The following is a 19,244-nucleotide window of genomic DNA, read 5'->3' as shown; positions in this document are numbered from 1 at the left end:
TGCTGCTTTTTAAAGAAAAGTTTTCACTTTTCAAAGCTTTTCTACAAATTTTTTGCTTCTTATTTCTTACCATGAGATTGATGATATAGAGGTAATATAATCCAATAACTTTCTAATTTCTAAAAAGCTTTTAAGCTTCTAGCATAAAAGTACACTATAGGAATGTAATTCATTTGGTTTTATTGCCTTGCTATGACATATCTACTTGCACTTCATCATTCTTGTATGAACAAAACACCAGATGTAGATACTCAGAGAACAAAATGCACTACCAACTGCTTATGAAATTTATTATTGAGGTGAAAACTGTGTTAATCATTCAAATTATAGTGCACTTATATTGCAAATATAGGAAAAACAAAACAAAGTGAAAAAGAAAGGTAGAAGTATTAAAACTACAAATGAATTATAAACACCATTGGAAGCATAAGTGTTTTGATGATTATTTGTATTTTGCCCAATTCATATATCAATACAACAAAATCAAAATGTGCTACAACTTCACAAGTATTTGATGCAGTTGCACTTCAGAACATCACAAAAAGGTTACTTAAAGTAATTTCTACACAATATTGTTTGTTTTTATTTACCAAACCTATGCAGACTTGAGTCTTTTTGAAATTTCATATGAAACTTAATTACAGAAAATCCGTAAATATCCAGAGATTTAATATGTACTTTTTTAAAGAAACAAGTAAAAATCCTACAATTGTGGAAAAAGCCATTGCCCATTGCATGAAAAGAAGCAAAATAGCAATGATAACAAATAAGCTGACTTCTCTCTCGTGAACCGTGGAGATGAACTATGATATACTTTTTTGAATAGACTAAAGAGTTTAATCGATCAAACAAGTTTGACGCTGGTAAGAAAACGACGCACATCTGCATTCATACATGTGTAGCCGATTTATAGGTCTTTCGTCGATAGTTATAAATGCATCCTCGTAGCAGCAGATAACTGACAACCACAGTTGACTCGCTGTTATGAATTTAAGGTTTTTACCTGTTATGAATTCAGGTCCTGGGACGATTGCTTAAATTGTCCAGCTAAGTGCGAAGATCATATCTCATTTAATTTCAAACACCGCACTGCATTAAACATTCATATGACATTCATTTCACGAGAAAACATGAGCCCAACAATATTGACCTGCTCACCACTGTGTGACTTCATAGCTCAGTGGTCAGAGCACTGCACCGGCACCGCAGAGGTCATGGGTTCGAATCCCGTTGAGTCACCTGATTTTTTCAGGTCCTGAGACGATTGCTTAAATTGTCCAGCTAAGTGCGAAGATCATATCTCATTTAATTTCAAACACCGCACTGCATTAAACATTCATATGACATTCATTTCACGAGAAAACATGAGCCCAACAATATTGACCTGCTCACCACTGTGTGACTTCATAGCTCAGTGGTCAGAGCACTGCACCGGCACCGCAGAGGTCATGGGTTCGAATCCCGTTGAGTCACCTGATTTTTTCAGGTCCTGAGACGATTGCTTAAATTGTCCAGCTAAGTGCGAAGATCATATCTCATTTAATTTCAAACACCGCACTGCATTAAACATTCATAAGATATAAAACTCATAATCATATGCGTTGTAATTATTAAAAATTTAAAATTGGCACGTAATAAAACGTCCTTTCATAAACATTACACAAGATATGCACTTTTGTCTGAAAAAAGACAAAGATGCCTTAATACGCAACAAACTCTTCATAAGAGGAAAAGTTATCTCTGCATGTTTTGCTATGTAAAAACATATATCATAAGCGAAACATTTCAACATAATGATACGTAAGGTATTTATGATAGTCCTTTTTGAAAAAATACACGTGGATGAGTTCTTTGACCAGAAAAATTAAGTTTGACGTATAAACAATTTACAAGTGCTTCTTTTTCGTTAAATCGTTGTAAAAATTCGTAATAATGACATCCATTCAACCAAGCGGTCCACTTTACAAAGCCAGAAAAGACGTAAACTTTTAACTTGCTTGATGTAACATTATTTTATATTGCAGTGGATATACAACACCCAAAAATCTTTCGATATTCATTCAGCATAAAACAGACAAGAAAAATTTAATAAACATATAGTGCACAAACCTTTACAGCTGGAAACGTTTACCGTTGAAATCTGGGTATATAAAGTCTTGAAAGACTTGACAAAATTTGAACACAATCAAAAATGTCCAAAGACTGAGATCAATAACGGATTGGAAAAATATCAGAAAACAACAAAGAGAAATTCTCAGATGTTTTTACTACAAAAATGTCAAGATGGTAGTTAGATTGAAAAAAACTGCTGCAATATAATCAAAAAAAGCAAACCCGATGCAATTGCGTGCTTGAGTATTAGCAGTTTATCCATAGCTAGACAAGTATTTTAAAAAAATATGACCTTAGCATGATCTAGAAAAGCTAAAATTGCGATTAACACTAATTCCTAGGATCGCAAGCTCCTTTTTCATTCATGTATTCAATGCTTTTATGCTTGAGCAAAAGAAAACTGACATTTTTTGTATCTTTAACAAGTGAGCGACAGATTTTATAAAATTGACAGATGACAGTACTTTTTAATTTGAAAAATAGTTTATCATAAACTTTTTAAAGCGATTTGTAAATCCATGTTAATTGTGATCAGATAATACGCTCAGCCAAGCCTTTTTTATTGGCTGTTTTTTTTTGTACAATAAACACCTGATATTAATGACGTTGATAACAATTGTTCTGATTAGAAAAGTAAGACTAATGAGCTTAGCTGTTATGATTTTATGCATCATGCAATAAACTTATAAATACTGTACGTTTTATCTCTTTGCAGACAAATTTTAAGGGTAAATCCCCAAATCTCTAAGATCTAGGGTTGTCTTTTTGTCAATGTTCTCACGTTGTATGTGGTTTAAACTATACAACACTTACACATTAGAATCTCTGAACACCTAAGAATTTCCTCTATTACTGGAAAACGCTGTATTTACCCCTTAAAGTCATGTATTCTTCCTAACACGAATCGTTTCACCACCTTTATTCTTCAGTAATGCCTGCTTAGGTCACCACCTTCATGCTTTCTGGAGCTGGGGTACATTTTATTACCATCATTTTTATTCTATCTTGTTTTTAACAACAAGTCTTTAGAAAAAGCATACACAAGACTGTTGTAGTCCTAAAATACTCCTTCGATTGAAACAATGACTTAGTTGTACGAAATTAATTACTACACTATATCGGTAAAATGAAATTGACTTATAACTAACTACTTTGTTTGTTGAATTAAAAGTTAGCCTCTTTCGAGTTTAAATAATTCTTCGTCAATGTTACTCTAGTCTTCATCATGTTAATAAACAGCGTTGAAAGATTCGTATTTTCATAGGAATACGTTTATAATAATAAACTTCAAGAACATAAACATAGTTGTATATTTCTTTCCCTTGCAGTTATTTGTCTTGTATATCACAAATATATAAAATAACCTCCAAACTCACTGAGATAGTTATGCTATTAATATTATATTCAACATTATAAATGAGATATATTTATTTTTATGAAGCAAAAGATAGAGTAAGACTGCTGTGCTTTTGGGATTTATTTCTCATCGTAGAAAAAAATTAAAAAAATGATATGATTTTTTTTAAAAAAACTTTTGCTTCACTCCTTATAATTGACACTCTCCAGAAGAAAATAAGACAATTCAATACAGGATTTAAAAGATGTAACACACTACACCAAGCACTTATTTCCGCGAAATAAACACCGAAATCAATCGGTTGAAATCCTAATAAAATAACAGGTATAGCAAAACTTATCAAAGAAAAAATAACAATCAAACGGCAAGTATTGGCTAATTTCATGTTGTGAAGTAATAACTTGCGAGCATATGCTTTAACTTGTAACGAAGGATTTTGAATTGTTTCGTGTCCAACCATCCGGTTATTACTTTGAAAATAATTGCAAACTCCATTCTTTTTCCACATTTCTCGCGTGTTGAGCTTGGAATTATGGAATTGGGCTGAAATGATAGACTTTTACTTCGAGTCACGTCACATTGAGTTTTACTTCCAATTTAAATGCTCTATGGTTAATTTTCCTTGCAGTATCTTCCCAGGATTTTTTTAACTTACTGCTTGGATTTTCCATAAAAGATGCATTGCTGCTGGTTACATTCTTCGACGTACATCCTTCATAACTTAAATCTTTTTCATTAATAACCATAGCTGTTACTTCATGTCCTGCATTGATATTTGCACTGTATCGATGTGAAAGTGACTTTTTTGCCTCATAATATATCTTTACATACACCCAAGCAGTTCCAAGAAAATGCAAAATAGATACACTAGCGAAAAACTTTTCTATTATTGAAAGTGATTCGATTATATGTGCTAGCGTGCACAACAATAAAGTGATAAAACAACCTGTAAAGACATAGGCCATTAACTTGTTTTTTGTTACTCTTGTTCGATGATAAATTGGATGTACGATGCCTAGAAATCTTTCGATATTCATACACGACAACACAGAAACCGAACAACCAAGGAACAGAAATAAGCTAATCATAAACACGTGAGTTACCCGACAGTCAACATCTAAGATTGAAATTTCCGGTAAGATGTGCAAAATGCTTAATAATATAACCGATGTACCAATAGTAACATCAACAACTGATTGGAGGAATATAAGAAAATAACAAAGAGAACTCCTCAGACGCTTCGATGACATAAATGTCAAGATGGCAATGAGATTAAAGAAAAGTGTTAGGATCAAAATAAATAGCTGTAACACGATTATAACTATGTAGTTTATTTTCACCTCCTCGCTTGAAATAGAAGAAAGAGCGGGAATTACAACATCAAATACTTGGCAAAAATTAGAAAATTCATTCGAAGATAAATTCATGGTTGTATAGTTCTGTTATTTTATTCAGATACCTGTATCCCACAAAGATATTTGCTGTAACAACCTTCTTTTAATGGCAAAATGCCAAGTCATACCATGGCAGTGATTTCGAGATCGACTTCAATGCTTTTATGGCTAATTCAATAACAAAAGACACTATCTTTTCTTTGTTTTGATCGGAAAATCTCCATGTATAATAAAACTTTCAGTCGCTGTACAATATAAGCAAATGCATTGTATTTTAAAACTGATGTATCATTAGGTTGAATCCAGAAATGCGCTAATTTTCGCGTAAGTGTAATCAATTTTAACAGTAAAATATTTGCCCGTCTTCCACTCCATTAAATGCTTTTAATGACATTGCAATTGCTAAAATTTTGTAAAAGCATTGAAGATCTTGATATATTGCTACTATTCTTTTTTATAAGCAAATACATTGTAATAATAAGATTAGATTTTAAATAAATATTCTCTTGATGCTTGTTGTGCAAATGCACATAATAATTTTGACAAGCACCCTTTATCTTTCCTAAAATTAGAATAACACATACATTAATATTTCCAACACAAAAGAACATTGAAAACAACTTACTCTTTTTAAAAAGGATGACTAGAGTTTTTACAATTATAAAGTTACTTTTTTCTTGCAATTGCTTTTTTGTGTGTAAGACATAAAACATGTTTTGAATTTTGGTCTTTTAGTATGTCCTTTAACATGTATTGACTTTTGAGTATTAAATTTAGTATCTTACAAGCAATTTGTTGCATTTTAATATGTGTCTTAATTAAGTATTTTTTTTTTCAAGCTGAGCAAATTAATCAGTTTATAAATGGACAATCAATGCATACACGATCGCTATAATCATATCGGCACATTTTATTTTACTGCATCAATCAAACCGCTTTCTGCCCCATCCAAGAGGATCGGACACCTGGTAGATGCAAAAAAGGTGATATGTTTTTTGCCATTTTAATAGTGTGACGACAGTTACATGAATTAATTCCAAACTATATGTATATGATTTGAATATTTACGGTTGAACTCATTTCAACGGGTTCAAATCCTGTGTTAAAGAGTTTGATTTTTGTGAAAACGACTGCAAAAATGTTGTCTTAGGAAAGGAAGAAAAGAGGTGATAAAAGAAATCCAATTGTGCGGCATGATGCGCGGCTTAGAAATATTATCTTCCATTTTTATTTGAACGTCTGGCAGTAGTAGTGAAGATAAAGCATTGACGTCATAAAGAAATAGATTTTTTTGTGTAATTGAATATCTTATCCAACATAGTAATTTATATAACAACATTTACTAAGATAATTACTTTCACTTTACTATAAAAGGGCATATGTTTTTGAGTTTAGGATACTTCTTGAGACTAATCTCCGTTAAATTTTCTTTCATAGTACAGTTTGCTCTTGAAATTTACTGCAACGCTTCCAACATTACTTTCTTTGTCAAATTAAACCTTTTCTAATTTTTTCTTAATATGCTTACCCATACGTTTTTAACAAAGGCTAATGCTTCATTCCTCAGGATTTCTACCCTCCAGAAAAAAATCATGCAATTCACAAACGAGTTTGAAAAATAAAACAGATTGCACCAAAGGGCCACTTCTGCAAAATGCACACCTAAATCAATCGGTTCAACTCCTATAACCATAGCAGGTATAGCAAAGCTTATTAATGAATAAATGACGACCAAGCGACATGATTTTGCTAATTTTATGTTGTGTAGTAAATTCTTACGGGCACACGCTTCGAGTTGCGATGTACAGTATTGAGTCGGTTCTGGACCATCCAATCTTCGATTCTTTCGTTGAAAAAGATTGAAAACTCCCATTGTTTTTCCATCATTTTCGTGTTTTGAACTTGAACTAGCTTTACTTGTACTTGAACAAGTAGGCTGATTTGCTATATTCTTATTTATCAACTCACCCGAGGTTTCTTCCATTCTAACTGCTGTTTCGCTGACTTTCACTGAAAGTTTTTTGTCGGCGTTCCTTTTATTGCTGCGTAGTTTTTCTATGTAAGATGAACTTTTGCTTATAATTTCCTGGGATGTGCTTGCTTCATTGCTCTTTCCCTGGACTATGATGGGAAACATTTTCTTGTCCGTTTTAAGCTTCGCACTTTCTATTTGGGGAATTGATTTTCTTGCTGCAAAATAAATCTTAACATACACTATAACAGTTCCAATGAAGTGCAAGATACATATATAAGCGAAATAATTTCTTAATATTGAAATCGATTCAATGAGATTTGCAACAACGCAAACAAACAAAGACACAAAGGAACCTGTGAAGACGTAAATCATTAACTTATTCTTTGTTACTTTTGCACGATGATAAATTGGATGTACGATGCCAAAAAACCTTTCGATATTCATACAGGATAACACAGACACAGATGAACCAATCTGTATGTAGTGAACAATCCTTTCGACGTGGTACACCGTACAGCTGACATCTAAGACAGAAACTGCTTGTAAGATTTGCCAAAAAGTTAACACCATAGTTAAGGTCCCAAAAACGAAATCAATAATGGATTGCAGATATATAAGATAATAACACTGAGAACTCCTTAAGCGATTTGACGACAGAAACGCAAAGATGGTAAGAAGATTCAGGAGAAGTGTAACAAGAGAAATCAAGAGTAGTACTACAAATGCAGCAATATAGTTCATATACAATCCAATGCTTGAAACTCCTGAACGAAGAGCAAATACTCTATCTTGAATGTGGCAAAGGTGAGTAAACATATTCAACTCTAAATTTACGACTTTCGTGGCAATGGCCTATCCAAAAGATGTATTTTCAGATAAGTTGAACGTCAACCAGCTTTTGCTTAGGCTAAGATTTCAATTTCTTTCTTATTCAAAGATCTCAAAACTTTTGCCTTCGAATTCAATGCGTACATAGCAAATGATAGATGAATATTATTTTTATAATGTGAGGCCTTATTTCGCTACAATATCAGACAGTAGACATGATCAATCATTAGGCTTAATGGATTAATCATTAGGCTTAATAGGTTTATAATCAATGTTGATTCTATGAACAGCTTTCCACCTAGAGCAAAGCCCTTTATGAGTGGCAACCTCAATAGCATGAAATTTTTGTAGGGTGATTTTAGTTCTGGAGGAGGGAAGGTGTCAGTTTGTTGTAAAATTTCATACTATCTTTTATGATTGAGCCATGAATTTAAGCATGCAATGGAATGCTTCTGAGAATTTCTTGGCAAGCCATGACTTAACCTCTGACTTAACCTTTCTTGCAAGTTGATAATTTGATCAAAATGTTCTCGTCTTACAACCCTGCACAATAAGAATACATTAAAAGCTGTTGTATCGACTTTGATAATATCGTGCGGTTATGATTTTTGTAATTGGTGTAAAAATTACAAGACTTGCCGCTTACCCCGAATATTAAAGTGCTGGTCCAATATATTATTTGTAGCTAAATGCACGGAGAAATTTCTCATCTAAACACATCTGCTCAACACGATGAAGTATCTAAGGGTTTTTGCTGTGGCAGATTACCAGCTACGGGCCCTTAGGCTAAGACGAAAGTTTTGGGTCTTTAAGTTATAACTTTTCCTTCCTCTATACTTTCAGCTTTTTGACGACGTTTGCAATACTCACTTTATTTTCTTTTACATATCATGGCTTGTGTTTGTAACCCATAATGTAAACAATGGAGGAAATTTAAACGTCAAACGAAATTTTGAAAATCATTTACATGATCATGGACTCATGGAGACTATGAAAACCCACTACTTCATGAGTTTTGAATGTCTAGCACTTAAGCAATCAATGCTTAGCTCAAAGCCATGTATCCTATACATTAAAATCATTCGTTCGGTTTTCACCAGTATAAATGGTATAAAGTAAGAATACTACTCTAGTTCGGATAAGCAACAAGTAAAAACTAATTAAGTGTAGATCCCACACAAGGGTCTTTTGAAAGTCAGGGCATATGGACTTAAGCCTACTTAGCCTTCAAAATATAAAAACTGGCTACTGGATTTTTATGTTGTGAAATGAATGACGTTCATGGGATATACATTTTTCATTGTATGCACACTTTCGGTAGCAATTTTGACTATGAATAATGCTCACAATTATAATACAGGGTGTTAAATTACATGTGAGGAGAGAAGGAAGTTTACATGTAATTTAACTGGGGACAAGTAGCAAGGCTTCACGTGCCGTCCCTGATTTCGACTGATTGCTACACCACGCGCAACACTTCCAAACTTCCAGCCCGAGTTTGGATCGCCCTGGCGCGAAATAATATGATGATGATGATGATGTAATTTAACACCCTGTAATATATGCTTGTTTTTAAACCTCGTAAATATAATTTATCTCAGATTTATAAGTTTTAAGCTCGAAATCCTAGGAAAGCACCCAAACTTCATCATCTATAATTAATTTTGTTTGAATGATTTAATAAGTGATGCTATGTCTATAGGGCCCTTATGTGCTTCTTACTTTTCTGACAAATTTGTAGTTCTCGTGTATCTAGTGTGCAATCGTCATAGGGAAGTAATGATCACATGCTTGAAACATGAGCAATAAGAATAATACTCTCTGTAGACAAAAAATCATGAACTATTTAATAAAGGTGCATAATTTTGTTCGATTGTTTAATGTGCTCACATTTCCTCGATTTTCCTGCGTATGTTGACATCCAAAATCTAAAACAAGGGTGTCTCCCAGTCGGCAAAACAACGTTGGTACAATGTCGATTCGACGTCAATCTTCGAGGTTTCGACGTCGTCTCGACGTCCAAATAAGGTAGAAAGCGCAAATCAAAACGACGTCGAAACAATGTCGAAACAACGTTGAAATCACGACGTTGATTCCACGTTGCAATCTCAACGTCGAAACAACGTCGAAATAACGTCGACTATTGTCGCGACGACAATTCAGCCGATTTTTCGATATTTTGACGTCGAATCGACTTCGAGTGCCCACTGGGCTGATTATATCAAAAAATTTCGGTCGCTTATCCAGTACTTTAAAAGGAGTCGGAAATGCGATTGTTGCCTTATTTCGAAACAACTAAACTAAATTCTGATGGCATAGAATTTAGACTAACACTCGAGCACCGCCGTTTTCAGATTTTTAATATATCTTTTGAACCTGGTATATAGCAACGCGAGTATACTAATTAACCCTACGAAAAAAAAACATTAAAAGTTTTCATTTTTTTTTCAATAGTATAAGCCATATTCATTTGAAAAAAACTTTGGCCTCATTCTTCAGGATTTTTACCCTCCATAAGAAAATCACGCAAATCATGAAGTAATTTGAAAAATACAACAGATTGCACAAAAGGGCCACTTTTTTGAAATGCTGACCTAAGTGTATCGGCTGAACTCCTATGATTACTGGAGGTAATGCGAAGGTCATTAAAGAAAATATAACGACTAATCGACATGAGTTTGCTAATTTTATGTTGTGTAATAAATTCTTGCGTGAGGATTCTTCAACTTGAGACGTATATTTTTGAATCAATTCGTGTTCATCCATCACACAATTCTTTCGTTGAAAAAGTTTGTAAACTCTGTTTGGTCTTCCATCTACTTCGTGTTTTGAACTTGACCTTACTTTACTTGTATTTAAAGTATCAGATTGATATGAGAGATTTTTATTTGGAAAGTCTTTCGACTTTCATGTTTCTTCTACGTCAACTACTACGTGCCTCCTCTGCATTTCAAAATTTTCATCGACTTTTAATAATTTGCTGCTTGTTTTTTCAACTGAGACGAGTATTTGTTTGTATATTTTTCGGACGTGCTTGAAACATTGAGTAAACGTTGTCCTTTGTTAATCATGGTTGTTACTTCATGGCGTCCAAGCTTTAAACCACTTCCCCGTAAAAGCGATTTTCTTTCCACAAAATAACCTTAACATACACTATAACAGTTCCCAGGAAATGCAAAAGACAAACACAAGCAAAAAGTTCACGTAACATTAAAGTCGAATCAATTAAGTTTGCAATCGTGCACATCAACAAAGTAAGAAAACAACCTTTAAACACAAAAGCTGTTAATCTAGTTTTTGTCATTTTCTACGATGATGTATTGGATATATGATGACCAAAAAACTTTTAATATTCATACAGGATAACACAGATACAGAAGAGCCAATAAGTGCATAGTAAACCATCCTCTCAACGTGGTACAACGTGCAGTTGAAATCTAACATAAAATCTCAACAAGAGATTTTAAATACTGATGCAATAAGTGGGGCATATATAATATATATGGCCCACTTATTGCATCACGGTTTTAATATGCACATTCCTAACACGGTTTTAATATGCACATGAAAAACATGTGACTTGGTGCCATCCAGTAAACTGCTATAGTGGCGAGAATATATCGTCCATACGCAGTTTAAAAGAGATTTGACTCGTCTCCAGTCTCTGTGTGCTTGGTAGCTCAACAGGTAGAGCGGTGGACTAGTATCCCGAAGGTGCGAGTTCAAATCTCGTCCAAGTCATATACTTATATTTGCCCAGTTATTAAATTAAGAAACATATATTTTTCACCTTTAAAGTTTTTCAATACTTCTTGGGGGTGGACATATTTACGGGGATGGGGGACATAATTTCTAAAAAATTTGTAACGAGGTTGAAAAAAACTTGAATCTGGAGAGACAATTTTAGGGTTGACGTATTTCTAGGGGTACCGGCAACATTTTTCTGACGTGCCTGTTGTGACTAGGTAACTTCAACCTTTCACCCACAAATTCCCCCCTCAGTGAGATAAACATCTTTTTAAGGTGAATTTAAACCTGCAGTCTTTATAGTTGTTGGTATGGGCCCTAAAAGTGGGACCATATTCATATTTATTCTGCTATGTCAAAACGATTCCTTATAGAAGTGAAACTGTTTTTGAAAAGAAATTAGCCAGGCATTGCAGAATATATGAAGTGATGCTCCCCCAATTAACGTAGAATTGACTTGTGGTCGTTGCATCGACGTAACACATAAAGATATATTTGTAACTTATCTGCTTGAGGACAGAATAAAAATAGATTCTCGGGGTCTCGAAATAGCTTAAAATCATCGTTTTTTATGTGATACATGGCTCTATAGCTCGGGTGAAGCCGTTAATCTATAAAACATCATGGATTCGGCTGTCAATATAGGTCGTCAAGATAGTAGAGATGTAACACACTGTTAAATGCCACCTATAATAAAGGTGGCTAGGTAAGTTTTCTGGTTGCGCATAAATTAGAAAAAAAATTACTCGTGCTACGAAGGTTAGCCCAAGTCTGTAAATTTGCTTGAATTTCCCTGTAAATGTCGTATGATTGTACAAATCACACGTAACTGACACGAATCCTTGAACAAATCATAATCTTCCTAAATCGTTTCTCTTTTGAGTGTAACTAATTGCACGAAGTCGTGAGTCGTCGTTAGATTAAACTGCTGTCAGTTTTTTTTGTACATATATGGCAACCACCGCTTCACTCACCTTTCAATAAGTTTTTTCTCTTCCTACACACACTGAACAAATTTATTAGCGATTTCTTATAGCTGATCAACAACAATCACTAAAACAACTAAAATGCGATTAAATAAAGATGTCGTCTACAAAGGACTAAGCAATTTAGCACTCAAGTAGCGCGAAACAACTATCAAGAAAAGCTGCTTGTGTAAATTTACAAATATTTCAGCCTCTCTTTGCTTTTTAGTTCTGACTAAAGTTGGTATATATGCAACTGCAACACATACGATCACTTTATAATGCACTATGAAATTTAAATGACCGTAGCACTTAATAGTGTGATTTTTACTTTAGAAAGACTACGACACACATGATACCAGCTCTAGGCCGCATGTTTAAGTTTGAAATGCTTTATGATCACCGTTCTGAGAAGTTGGTTATGGTTCTTGTTTCACTTGTTTAATGGTTCTATTTCTCAAAAATGGTTTTCGGTCCCCAATTACGTGGTGCTCAAGGATTTCTTTTAAATCATGCGTAATAGTTATGTAAAGCCCACAATTCACTTCAACCACATTGTAAATATTGAGATTAAGTATTGCATCGTGCAAAGAACTCAATGATTGAATTAGGAATTTCCTCAACATTTTACGCCAAAAGCATGAAGAGAACTCTCTAATGTTACCAATGGAGGAATCCTGCTCAAAAATAATTTCCTCCTTTGCTAATAAAATGTCATCAAGCTTACTAAACAATGGCAGCTTATTGGAAAAATTGGCGTCGACAGCAATAATGCAACCTCGTATTAAATTTTTTAAAGTTTAAAATCATCCATTTAAAGTTTTAACTTAACAAATTTGAAAATCTCTTTAACACAATAGTCAGAGCCATAATAAACCTAACACTCTAAAAAAATAATCTGTTAAACATTACAGGAAATAATTCTTTAGCAGTTTCACAATATTTTTTTGTGAATTTACTATAAATCTTAGCCTCAAACAAACATTTTTAACTTATAAGACGCCATTTCACGTACAACACATGCCATTATAACATGTCAATCACGTTTTCTTTGTTTGTTCGAAAGCGGGAAAGTATAAATACAGAATTTAAAATTATATTTCGTCACCATCGCGAAGGATAATTTATTTCCGATATTGGAAGGAATTTCTACAAAATATAGATGCACTAAAGGTTTGGTTTTCATATTTACACCAATAAAAAGACAGTGTATGAAAGTTTTTGAGGAAGAGCAGGGAGTTTGCTTATAAAACTAATGAAAGTAGAGCAACTTTGCATCGATTCCTTGTACCAGTAATTAAAAACATAGCATAAACATAGCATAAACGCCAGCCCAAAAAAACATGTTTTGCTTCAACGCAAAAGTTTCACACAAAACCAGGTCAGGTCGAAGCAAGTGTCAAAAATCTCTCAAAAGGTTATAAAAGTGGTTTGAGCTTTAAATTTCATCCAATCTAATTTTAAATTCTAATTTATACTAAATATGACATTAAAACCTTAACGTATTTCGGTACTTTATTTCTTTGCTTTATTTTATTTACATTCCTTCATATAAAAGCATGAGAGACTTTGAAAAATTATTTTTGGAAAAGATATTTATATTTGGTTTTGTGCTTTTTCTTGGTAAACCAAACGCTTAATGCAGCTTTTTAAAATTTAATTTCGATAAATGGTGCGATTTTTATAAAGAAAGTATGAAAATATGTTGAAAATATTTTGAAATTATGTTGAAAAAGTTTTTTGAAGCTTGCTATTGTCAATAAAAAGTAAAAATTACAACGATGGTAACTTGAAATTTACTTTTGTGAGTTTATGAGTCAATTAATTTTAAGGATTTTACAAAGGTCTTCCACATGCTTGACAAACTAATTTCTCTTCCCATTTCTCAATTAATTTGATCACGTCATTCCTTTTCATGACATTTACAACCCTTTTTAAAGCATCCACATTATTTTTGTAGGGTTTTTTTGCAGCCCATTTTTTAATTGCTATTCTAGCAAAGCTTGTTTTATCTCTCTGGCAATGTTTTTTCATAGTCGTTACTTCGTGTTGTGTAAAACAATCTAAAGCACTCGCTATATCTTTTGCATTTAATCCTTCGTCGTCAAGGTAATCACATATCTCTGTTATGGAAGCGTGATCAATCTTCTCAATTTGCCATAAATTTCTGTCTTGCGTAAGTGCGTCTTCGTTGTTGCAGCTTTCACATACTTTTACTGCATTGTTCTGACCTGCGTGAGAATCAGTTTCTTTTTCAGACATTTTTTGAGGTTTGTCACTGTTATGACGGAGATTTTTGGAGTTATCTTAGTAAAATTGAAAACGACGTTTATATGAATATAGATAAAACGCAGCAGAATGTCAAATACACAATGTAAAGCAGTCGCTTATTAACCAAACTTATTTATTTTAAAGAGCTTTTTTTGTATTAATTTGTATAAAGCATAAATGTTGTGTTTAGTACACAACAGTCTGGATACCAGAAACTTCAAAAACTCTTCTTTTCTGTGTCTTATATTACGAAAGGCTTATGTAAAGTGTAAACTCCATCCACCTTTGTACATAAAGAATAAAAATTTTATCCAGTAGGTAATAGACTAGAGACAAACATAGTAAATGCAGCTAAATACATAGGAAATAATAGCACTGCCTAGTCGTTACAAAATACCTAGTTTTTGCTAGTTGGTTTTGAGGTGACGTGTGCATCTCCTGCTTGTTTATCTATCATAATGCATGTCTAATTACCTGCTGTGGGTTTACGTTTTGATTTTGGAGTGCTCGCGTAGCCTCCATTATTTTTGCTCTCAATCTTTTTAACTTCATTCATTCCTGTGACGAAAAGCATATAAAAATTAACAGAAAAGGCTTTTTTTACAATTGAGATATTATTTTTATTTGTATGCGACTAAAACTTGATTAAAACAACAAAATACACGTAGTACTTACCAACATTTTTCGCTTTTTCATCTTCCTGATCAGAATTTGGGAAGACCTCGGGTGAGGGATTGCATTTTTGTTCATTGTTTCCTTGTCCGTTAAGTTCACTATTATTTTTCACTGGCTCAGGATTGTTCAACTGTTCCTTGTCTATACAAAAGAAAGATGAGAAATTTTTTATGGTTATATATTTTTGCTATTCTTCGAGGTACTATCAGAAGTATTTTTTGCGAGTCATGTTTTGCATCAAGCATTAATATAAACATACTAGAAGTTGGCTGCCCACAGGTAAATTTCAAAGTAGAAAGATGTTGAATTTGTTTCTTTTTTTTGTCTTATAAACATGACACCCAAAGCGAAATACTGCACATACTCTCTCATGCTTTTATATATCAGAGAGTACAAAGAACTAACGTTAGCCACACATGCCTTTATTCATGCCATGCTAGTTTCTGTTCATCAAACAGAATGAACATCATTATGTAATCTACGTAAAGGAAAGCAAATCTCACAGTAAATTGTATGATAACATTTTTAGAAGTTAAAATATAAGCAACATTCACGCACGTAACAATAGAAAAATATAATCGTTTGTTTGTTACATATCAGTTTTAGCAGAAATCTGGCCATCTGATTGGCTGCAGAAGCAGGCAGTTTTTTAGGATATCTTGACCGCAGTTCTGTATCCAAAAGCTAAATACTTTAGCGTTAATTGTTTCGTTTCGTTTTGTTTTAAAAAGCAAATTACCAGCCAACTTTTGATTGTGGCTAATAGCCTATTTTAAATAAATTTTTATTTTTCAAGTAAAATAAACAGCAAAGATTTGATTCTTTTCTTTATAGCCATTATTGAATCTGACTAAGCATTCTAGTGAGACCGTTGCCTTTAGTAAAAAATTATTTACCTCTTAGGTTGGTCCTAATGGGAAAATATTTTTCTACCTGGAACTCCCCAAAGTAAATAACAAATACATCATTTCTTCACATGCAATATAAATTAAGATATTCAGTCTGTTGACATCTTCTTAGAATTGCTTTAAACAACCTAATGTATTTACCATTGATTGTGTTTTCTCTCTTTATTTCATTTGATGGGCAATGTCGCATTTTGGTGATTTTTACTTCAGTTTTGCCAGGAAAAGCTTTCCGAAATATCTCGTAAATATCGATTAGTTTCTTATTCGCCACAGCCTGTCCATCTACCTCTAATAGTCTGTCGCCTCTTTTCAAGGGCTCTTTCATTTCTTTGTAGGAAAATTGGCCAATTTCCCAAATAAGAATGCTATCTTTCTCTTCACATTCCCTTTCCTATTTGTAAAATGATGGTTCACAAAATGTTCTTTTGTCATCTTCATTGCTTACACAGTACGTTTAGCAAGCGATATATATTGTTTTTTGTGATCAGCTCAGTTAGCTATCTTTCAGGGCTCTGATGAACAGAGTAAGTAAATAGTGCAAATATGGTAAAAAATTTACTCAATATTGATTAAACCTGGACTAATCAGGCATAAATAATTTCTATAGATTTTTGAGTTTATCAAAACGTCTTCCTCGTTCTTACCTTCGAATAGAAATGAGCCAAATTAAGTTTTTTTTTAAATTCTTTTGTCTTTTTTATTTTGAAGGTGACTACTTTACTATTTGATTCACCGGGCCACTCTGATCCAAAACATGTCATTGCATCAACTGGCTTCCTGGTGTATACTTTAAATTTTGTTTCTTTATTGCTCAATATCTTAGTAAACTCACTATGTTCAAGATTTCGAGTGTCTTTATCGCTCAAGTTTGTTATCCATTGGTAAGACGTTATATTAGCATTTGCAGCCGGACTGTTTTTCTCGACATGGCTTACAATGTGGTACCACGTATTTGTTGATTTATCCTACGTTGAAAAGTGAGATTCAATTAGACTTATCTTGAATGTCAAATCAAACATGCTAAGCAAAAAATTCAATCAAGTTTATAAGACGTTCTACTTTTGGTGAAAAATTGTGGAAATTTATTGAATATTGAATTTCTAGAGACCAAAGAATTGCAATGAAAGCAATTAGCTTATAGCACAACTAAACTTGCAGGCTATCTAAATAGCTCCCAGAGAGAGAGAGAGACATTTGATAAATAGCCTGCTTTATTCGTACTGCTCCATAACCAACAGGTCATTGGAAAAACAACTGCGATAATATAACGTGAGGCTATCACATGCACATCTTCTGTAAAGGCACAATTTACCAAACAATTGAAATTAAAGTTGATGTAAATGAATATACCTCAAATGAACGAGTTTTCAAGCCCAGCTTACTGTCTGGAGTATTTCTTTTTATAACATGTTCAACAGGCTTATTCCATGTAAGTAAATCTGGCCACATCAATATATTTCTTTGAACTTTTGTCAAATCTTCCCACTTTATATCTGTCTCCATACTAATTAAAACAGTGAAATTACCTGAAAACAAATAGTCGAAAAAATAAATATCCTAATTATGTTTTTAGAAGAAATGTTGACCATTTTCACAAAAATAACAGCATACAAATATTTCTTACAGTATAAGTACCATTATTTTAGTAGTTATAAAATAGTATGCTCATTATACTGAGATGGATTGAATAATACTGAGATGGAAACGAGTAAAAAATACTAAATAATTAAGTTTTTAATTCAGAACAGAATTGCCGAATTTTTTCACGTTTTTAAATTTCGTATTACACCATGGTCGTATATGTAACTGCAGAAAGACACAAAACAAAAATTTCAAATGAAAGTAATATTCAAACTATGAAAACTGTGCTTCGTGTTTTTCTCTTACTAAAACAGAGAAACCATTCAACACAAGTGAGTCAACTGAAATCGGCGTTATCTATATCAAATCAACTCAATTTTTAGCTAACTTGGAAATAAATTATACGTTAGTAACGCACAGATTGCTATCCAAAAGATGGTATGATTGCTCCACTGCATGAAATAAAAAATATCTCACTCTCATATTAAGCACTGAAAATTGCACGAGTCAGCTGAAACACGTCAGAGGGAAAACAAAAAGTCTTTTACAAATGTCTTTTACTGTGTAGCTTGGCAACTGTTACAATTATGTAAATTATTACATAAAGCAAATGAGATCAATAACATTTCAAAATCGCTGAAAATATGACAACCAAACCAAACAAATATTGCTCAAAAAGTTCTCCAGAGAAATATATTGATATAAGCAGGAGTTCTTTCTTGGCAAATTAAAAAAAAACTAAAAAAACTATACTACAATTTTAAAAAGCTTAAGGGGATTCCCCACAAACGAAAGGGGAATTCTTAATGATTTTGTGAAAAATTTAACAACGCAGGTGATTAGATCAAAGAAAAATCATTCAATTTATTTGTTTTTAAGAGAAACATATAGATCAAGGATACAAAGAATAAAGTAGAGCACTCAGTAACCAGAAAAGTGCACATGAGAGCCCATAATCTTAACGTTACAAATATATATCCAAAATAACTATAATAGATATAAATTAAAAGGCTGAAGTCAGTTTGCCCGTACTAATATTCAGTAAAAGTGATTTTATCAATTCTTTGTAAAAAGGCAATTATGAAAGGTGAATTATTGAAAATCGTATCCTAAAATGAGACAACTCACTCGATAGTCAACATTACACAAACAAGCATTATAAAATGTACCGTACATTTTACTTGGAGATGTCTCTTCTCGTCATTCTGTAAGACTTTAGATCGTCTGTCCCACGTCAAACATCTTGAATACGGCTATAATTTCGTCGTAATGCCTTTTTTGATATTGTTTCTATACTTGCTGATATTGTTATGACCGCAATTGAAAATTGCTTGATCATCATTAGTCATTAGGTGATTCCCCTCCCGCTGCCCAGTCCTGCAACTCTCCTTTTTTGGATCATAACATATCTGCGCATTACTTACGTAAATT

The 19,244-nt window shown here is 33.1% G+C and overlaps 1 protein-coding gene across 5 annotated transcripts; it reads right to left on the bottom strand.

The window, feature by feature from the left end:
• Window positions 1-13,958: 13,958 nt before the first annotated feature.
• LOC124449766 lies at window positions 13,959-19,214 on the bottom strand. 5 transcript variants are annotated; one of them, XM_047000669.1, is made up of 7 exons: window positions 18,988-19,214; window positions 17,583-17,758; window positions 16,877-17,197; window positions 16,374-16,623; window positions 15,325-15,474; window positions 15,124-15,207; window positions 13,959-14,684 (listed from the first exon to the last, which is right to left on the bottom strand). In XM_047000669.1, the coding sequence occupies exons 2-7, from the start codon at window positions 17,733-17,735 to the stop codon at window positions 14,215-14,217; spliced, it is 1,428 nt and encodes a 475-aa protein (XP_046856625.1). In that variant the 5' UTR covers window positions 17,736-17,758; window positions 18,988-19,214; the 3' UTR covers window positions 13,959-14,214. The 5 variants fall into 5 exon arrangements, with proteins under 5 accessions (XP_046856625.1, XP_046856629.1, XP_046856628.1 ...); XM_047000673.1 differs by having other exon boundaries at window positions 13,959-14,609; XM_047000672.1 differs by having other exon boundaries at window positions 15,325-15,465.
• Between the last annotated feature and the right edge of the window lie 30 nt (window positions 19,215-19,244).

This window comes from Xenia sp. Carnegie-2017, unplaced genomic scaffold (genome assembly GCF_021976095.1).
Source record: "Xenia sp. Carnegie-2017 unplaced genomic scaffold, XeniaSp_v1 HiC_scaffold_23, whole genome shotgun sequence".
Classification (NCBI taxonomy): Eukaryota; Metazoa; Cnidaria; class Anthozoa; order Malacalcyonacea; family Xeniidae; genus Xenia; species Xenia sp. Carnegie-2017.
This window is presented reverse-complemented; position numbering and strand designations above follow the sequence as displayed.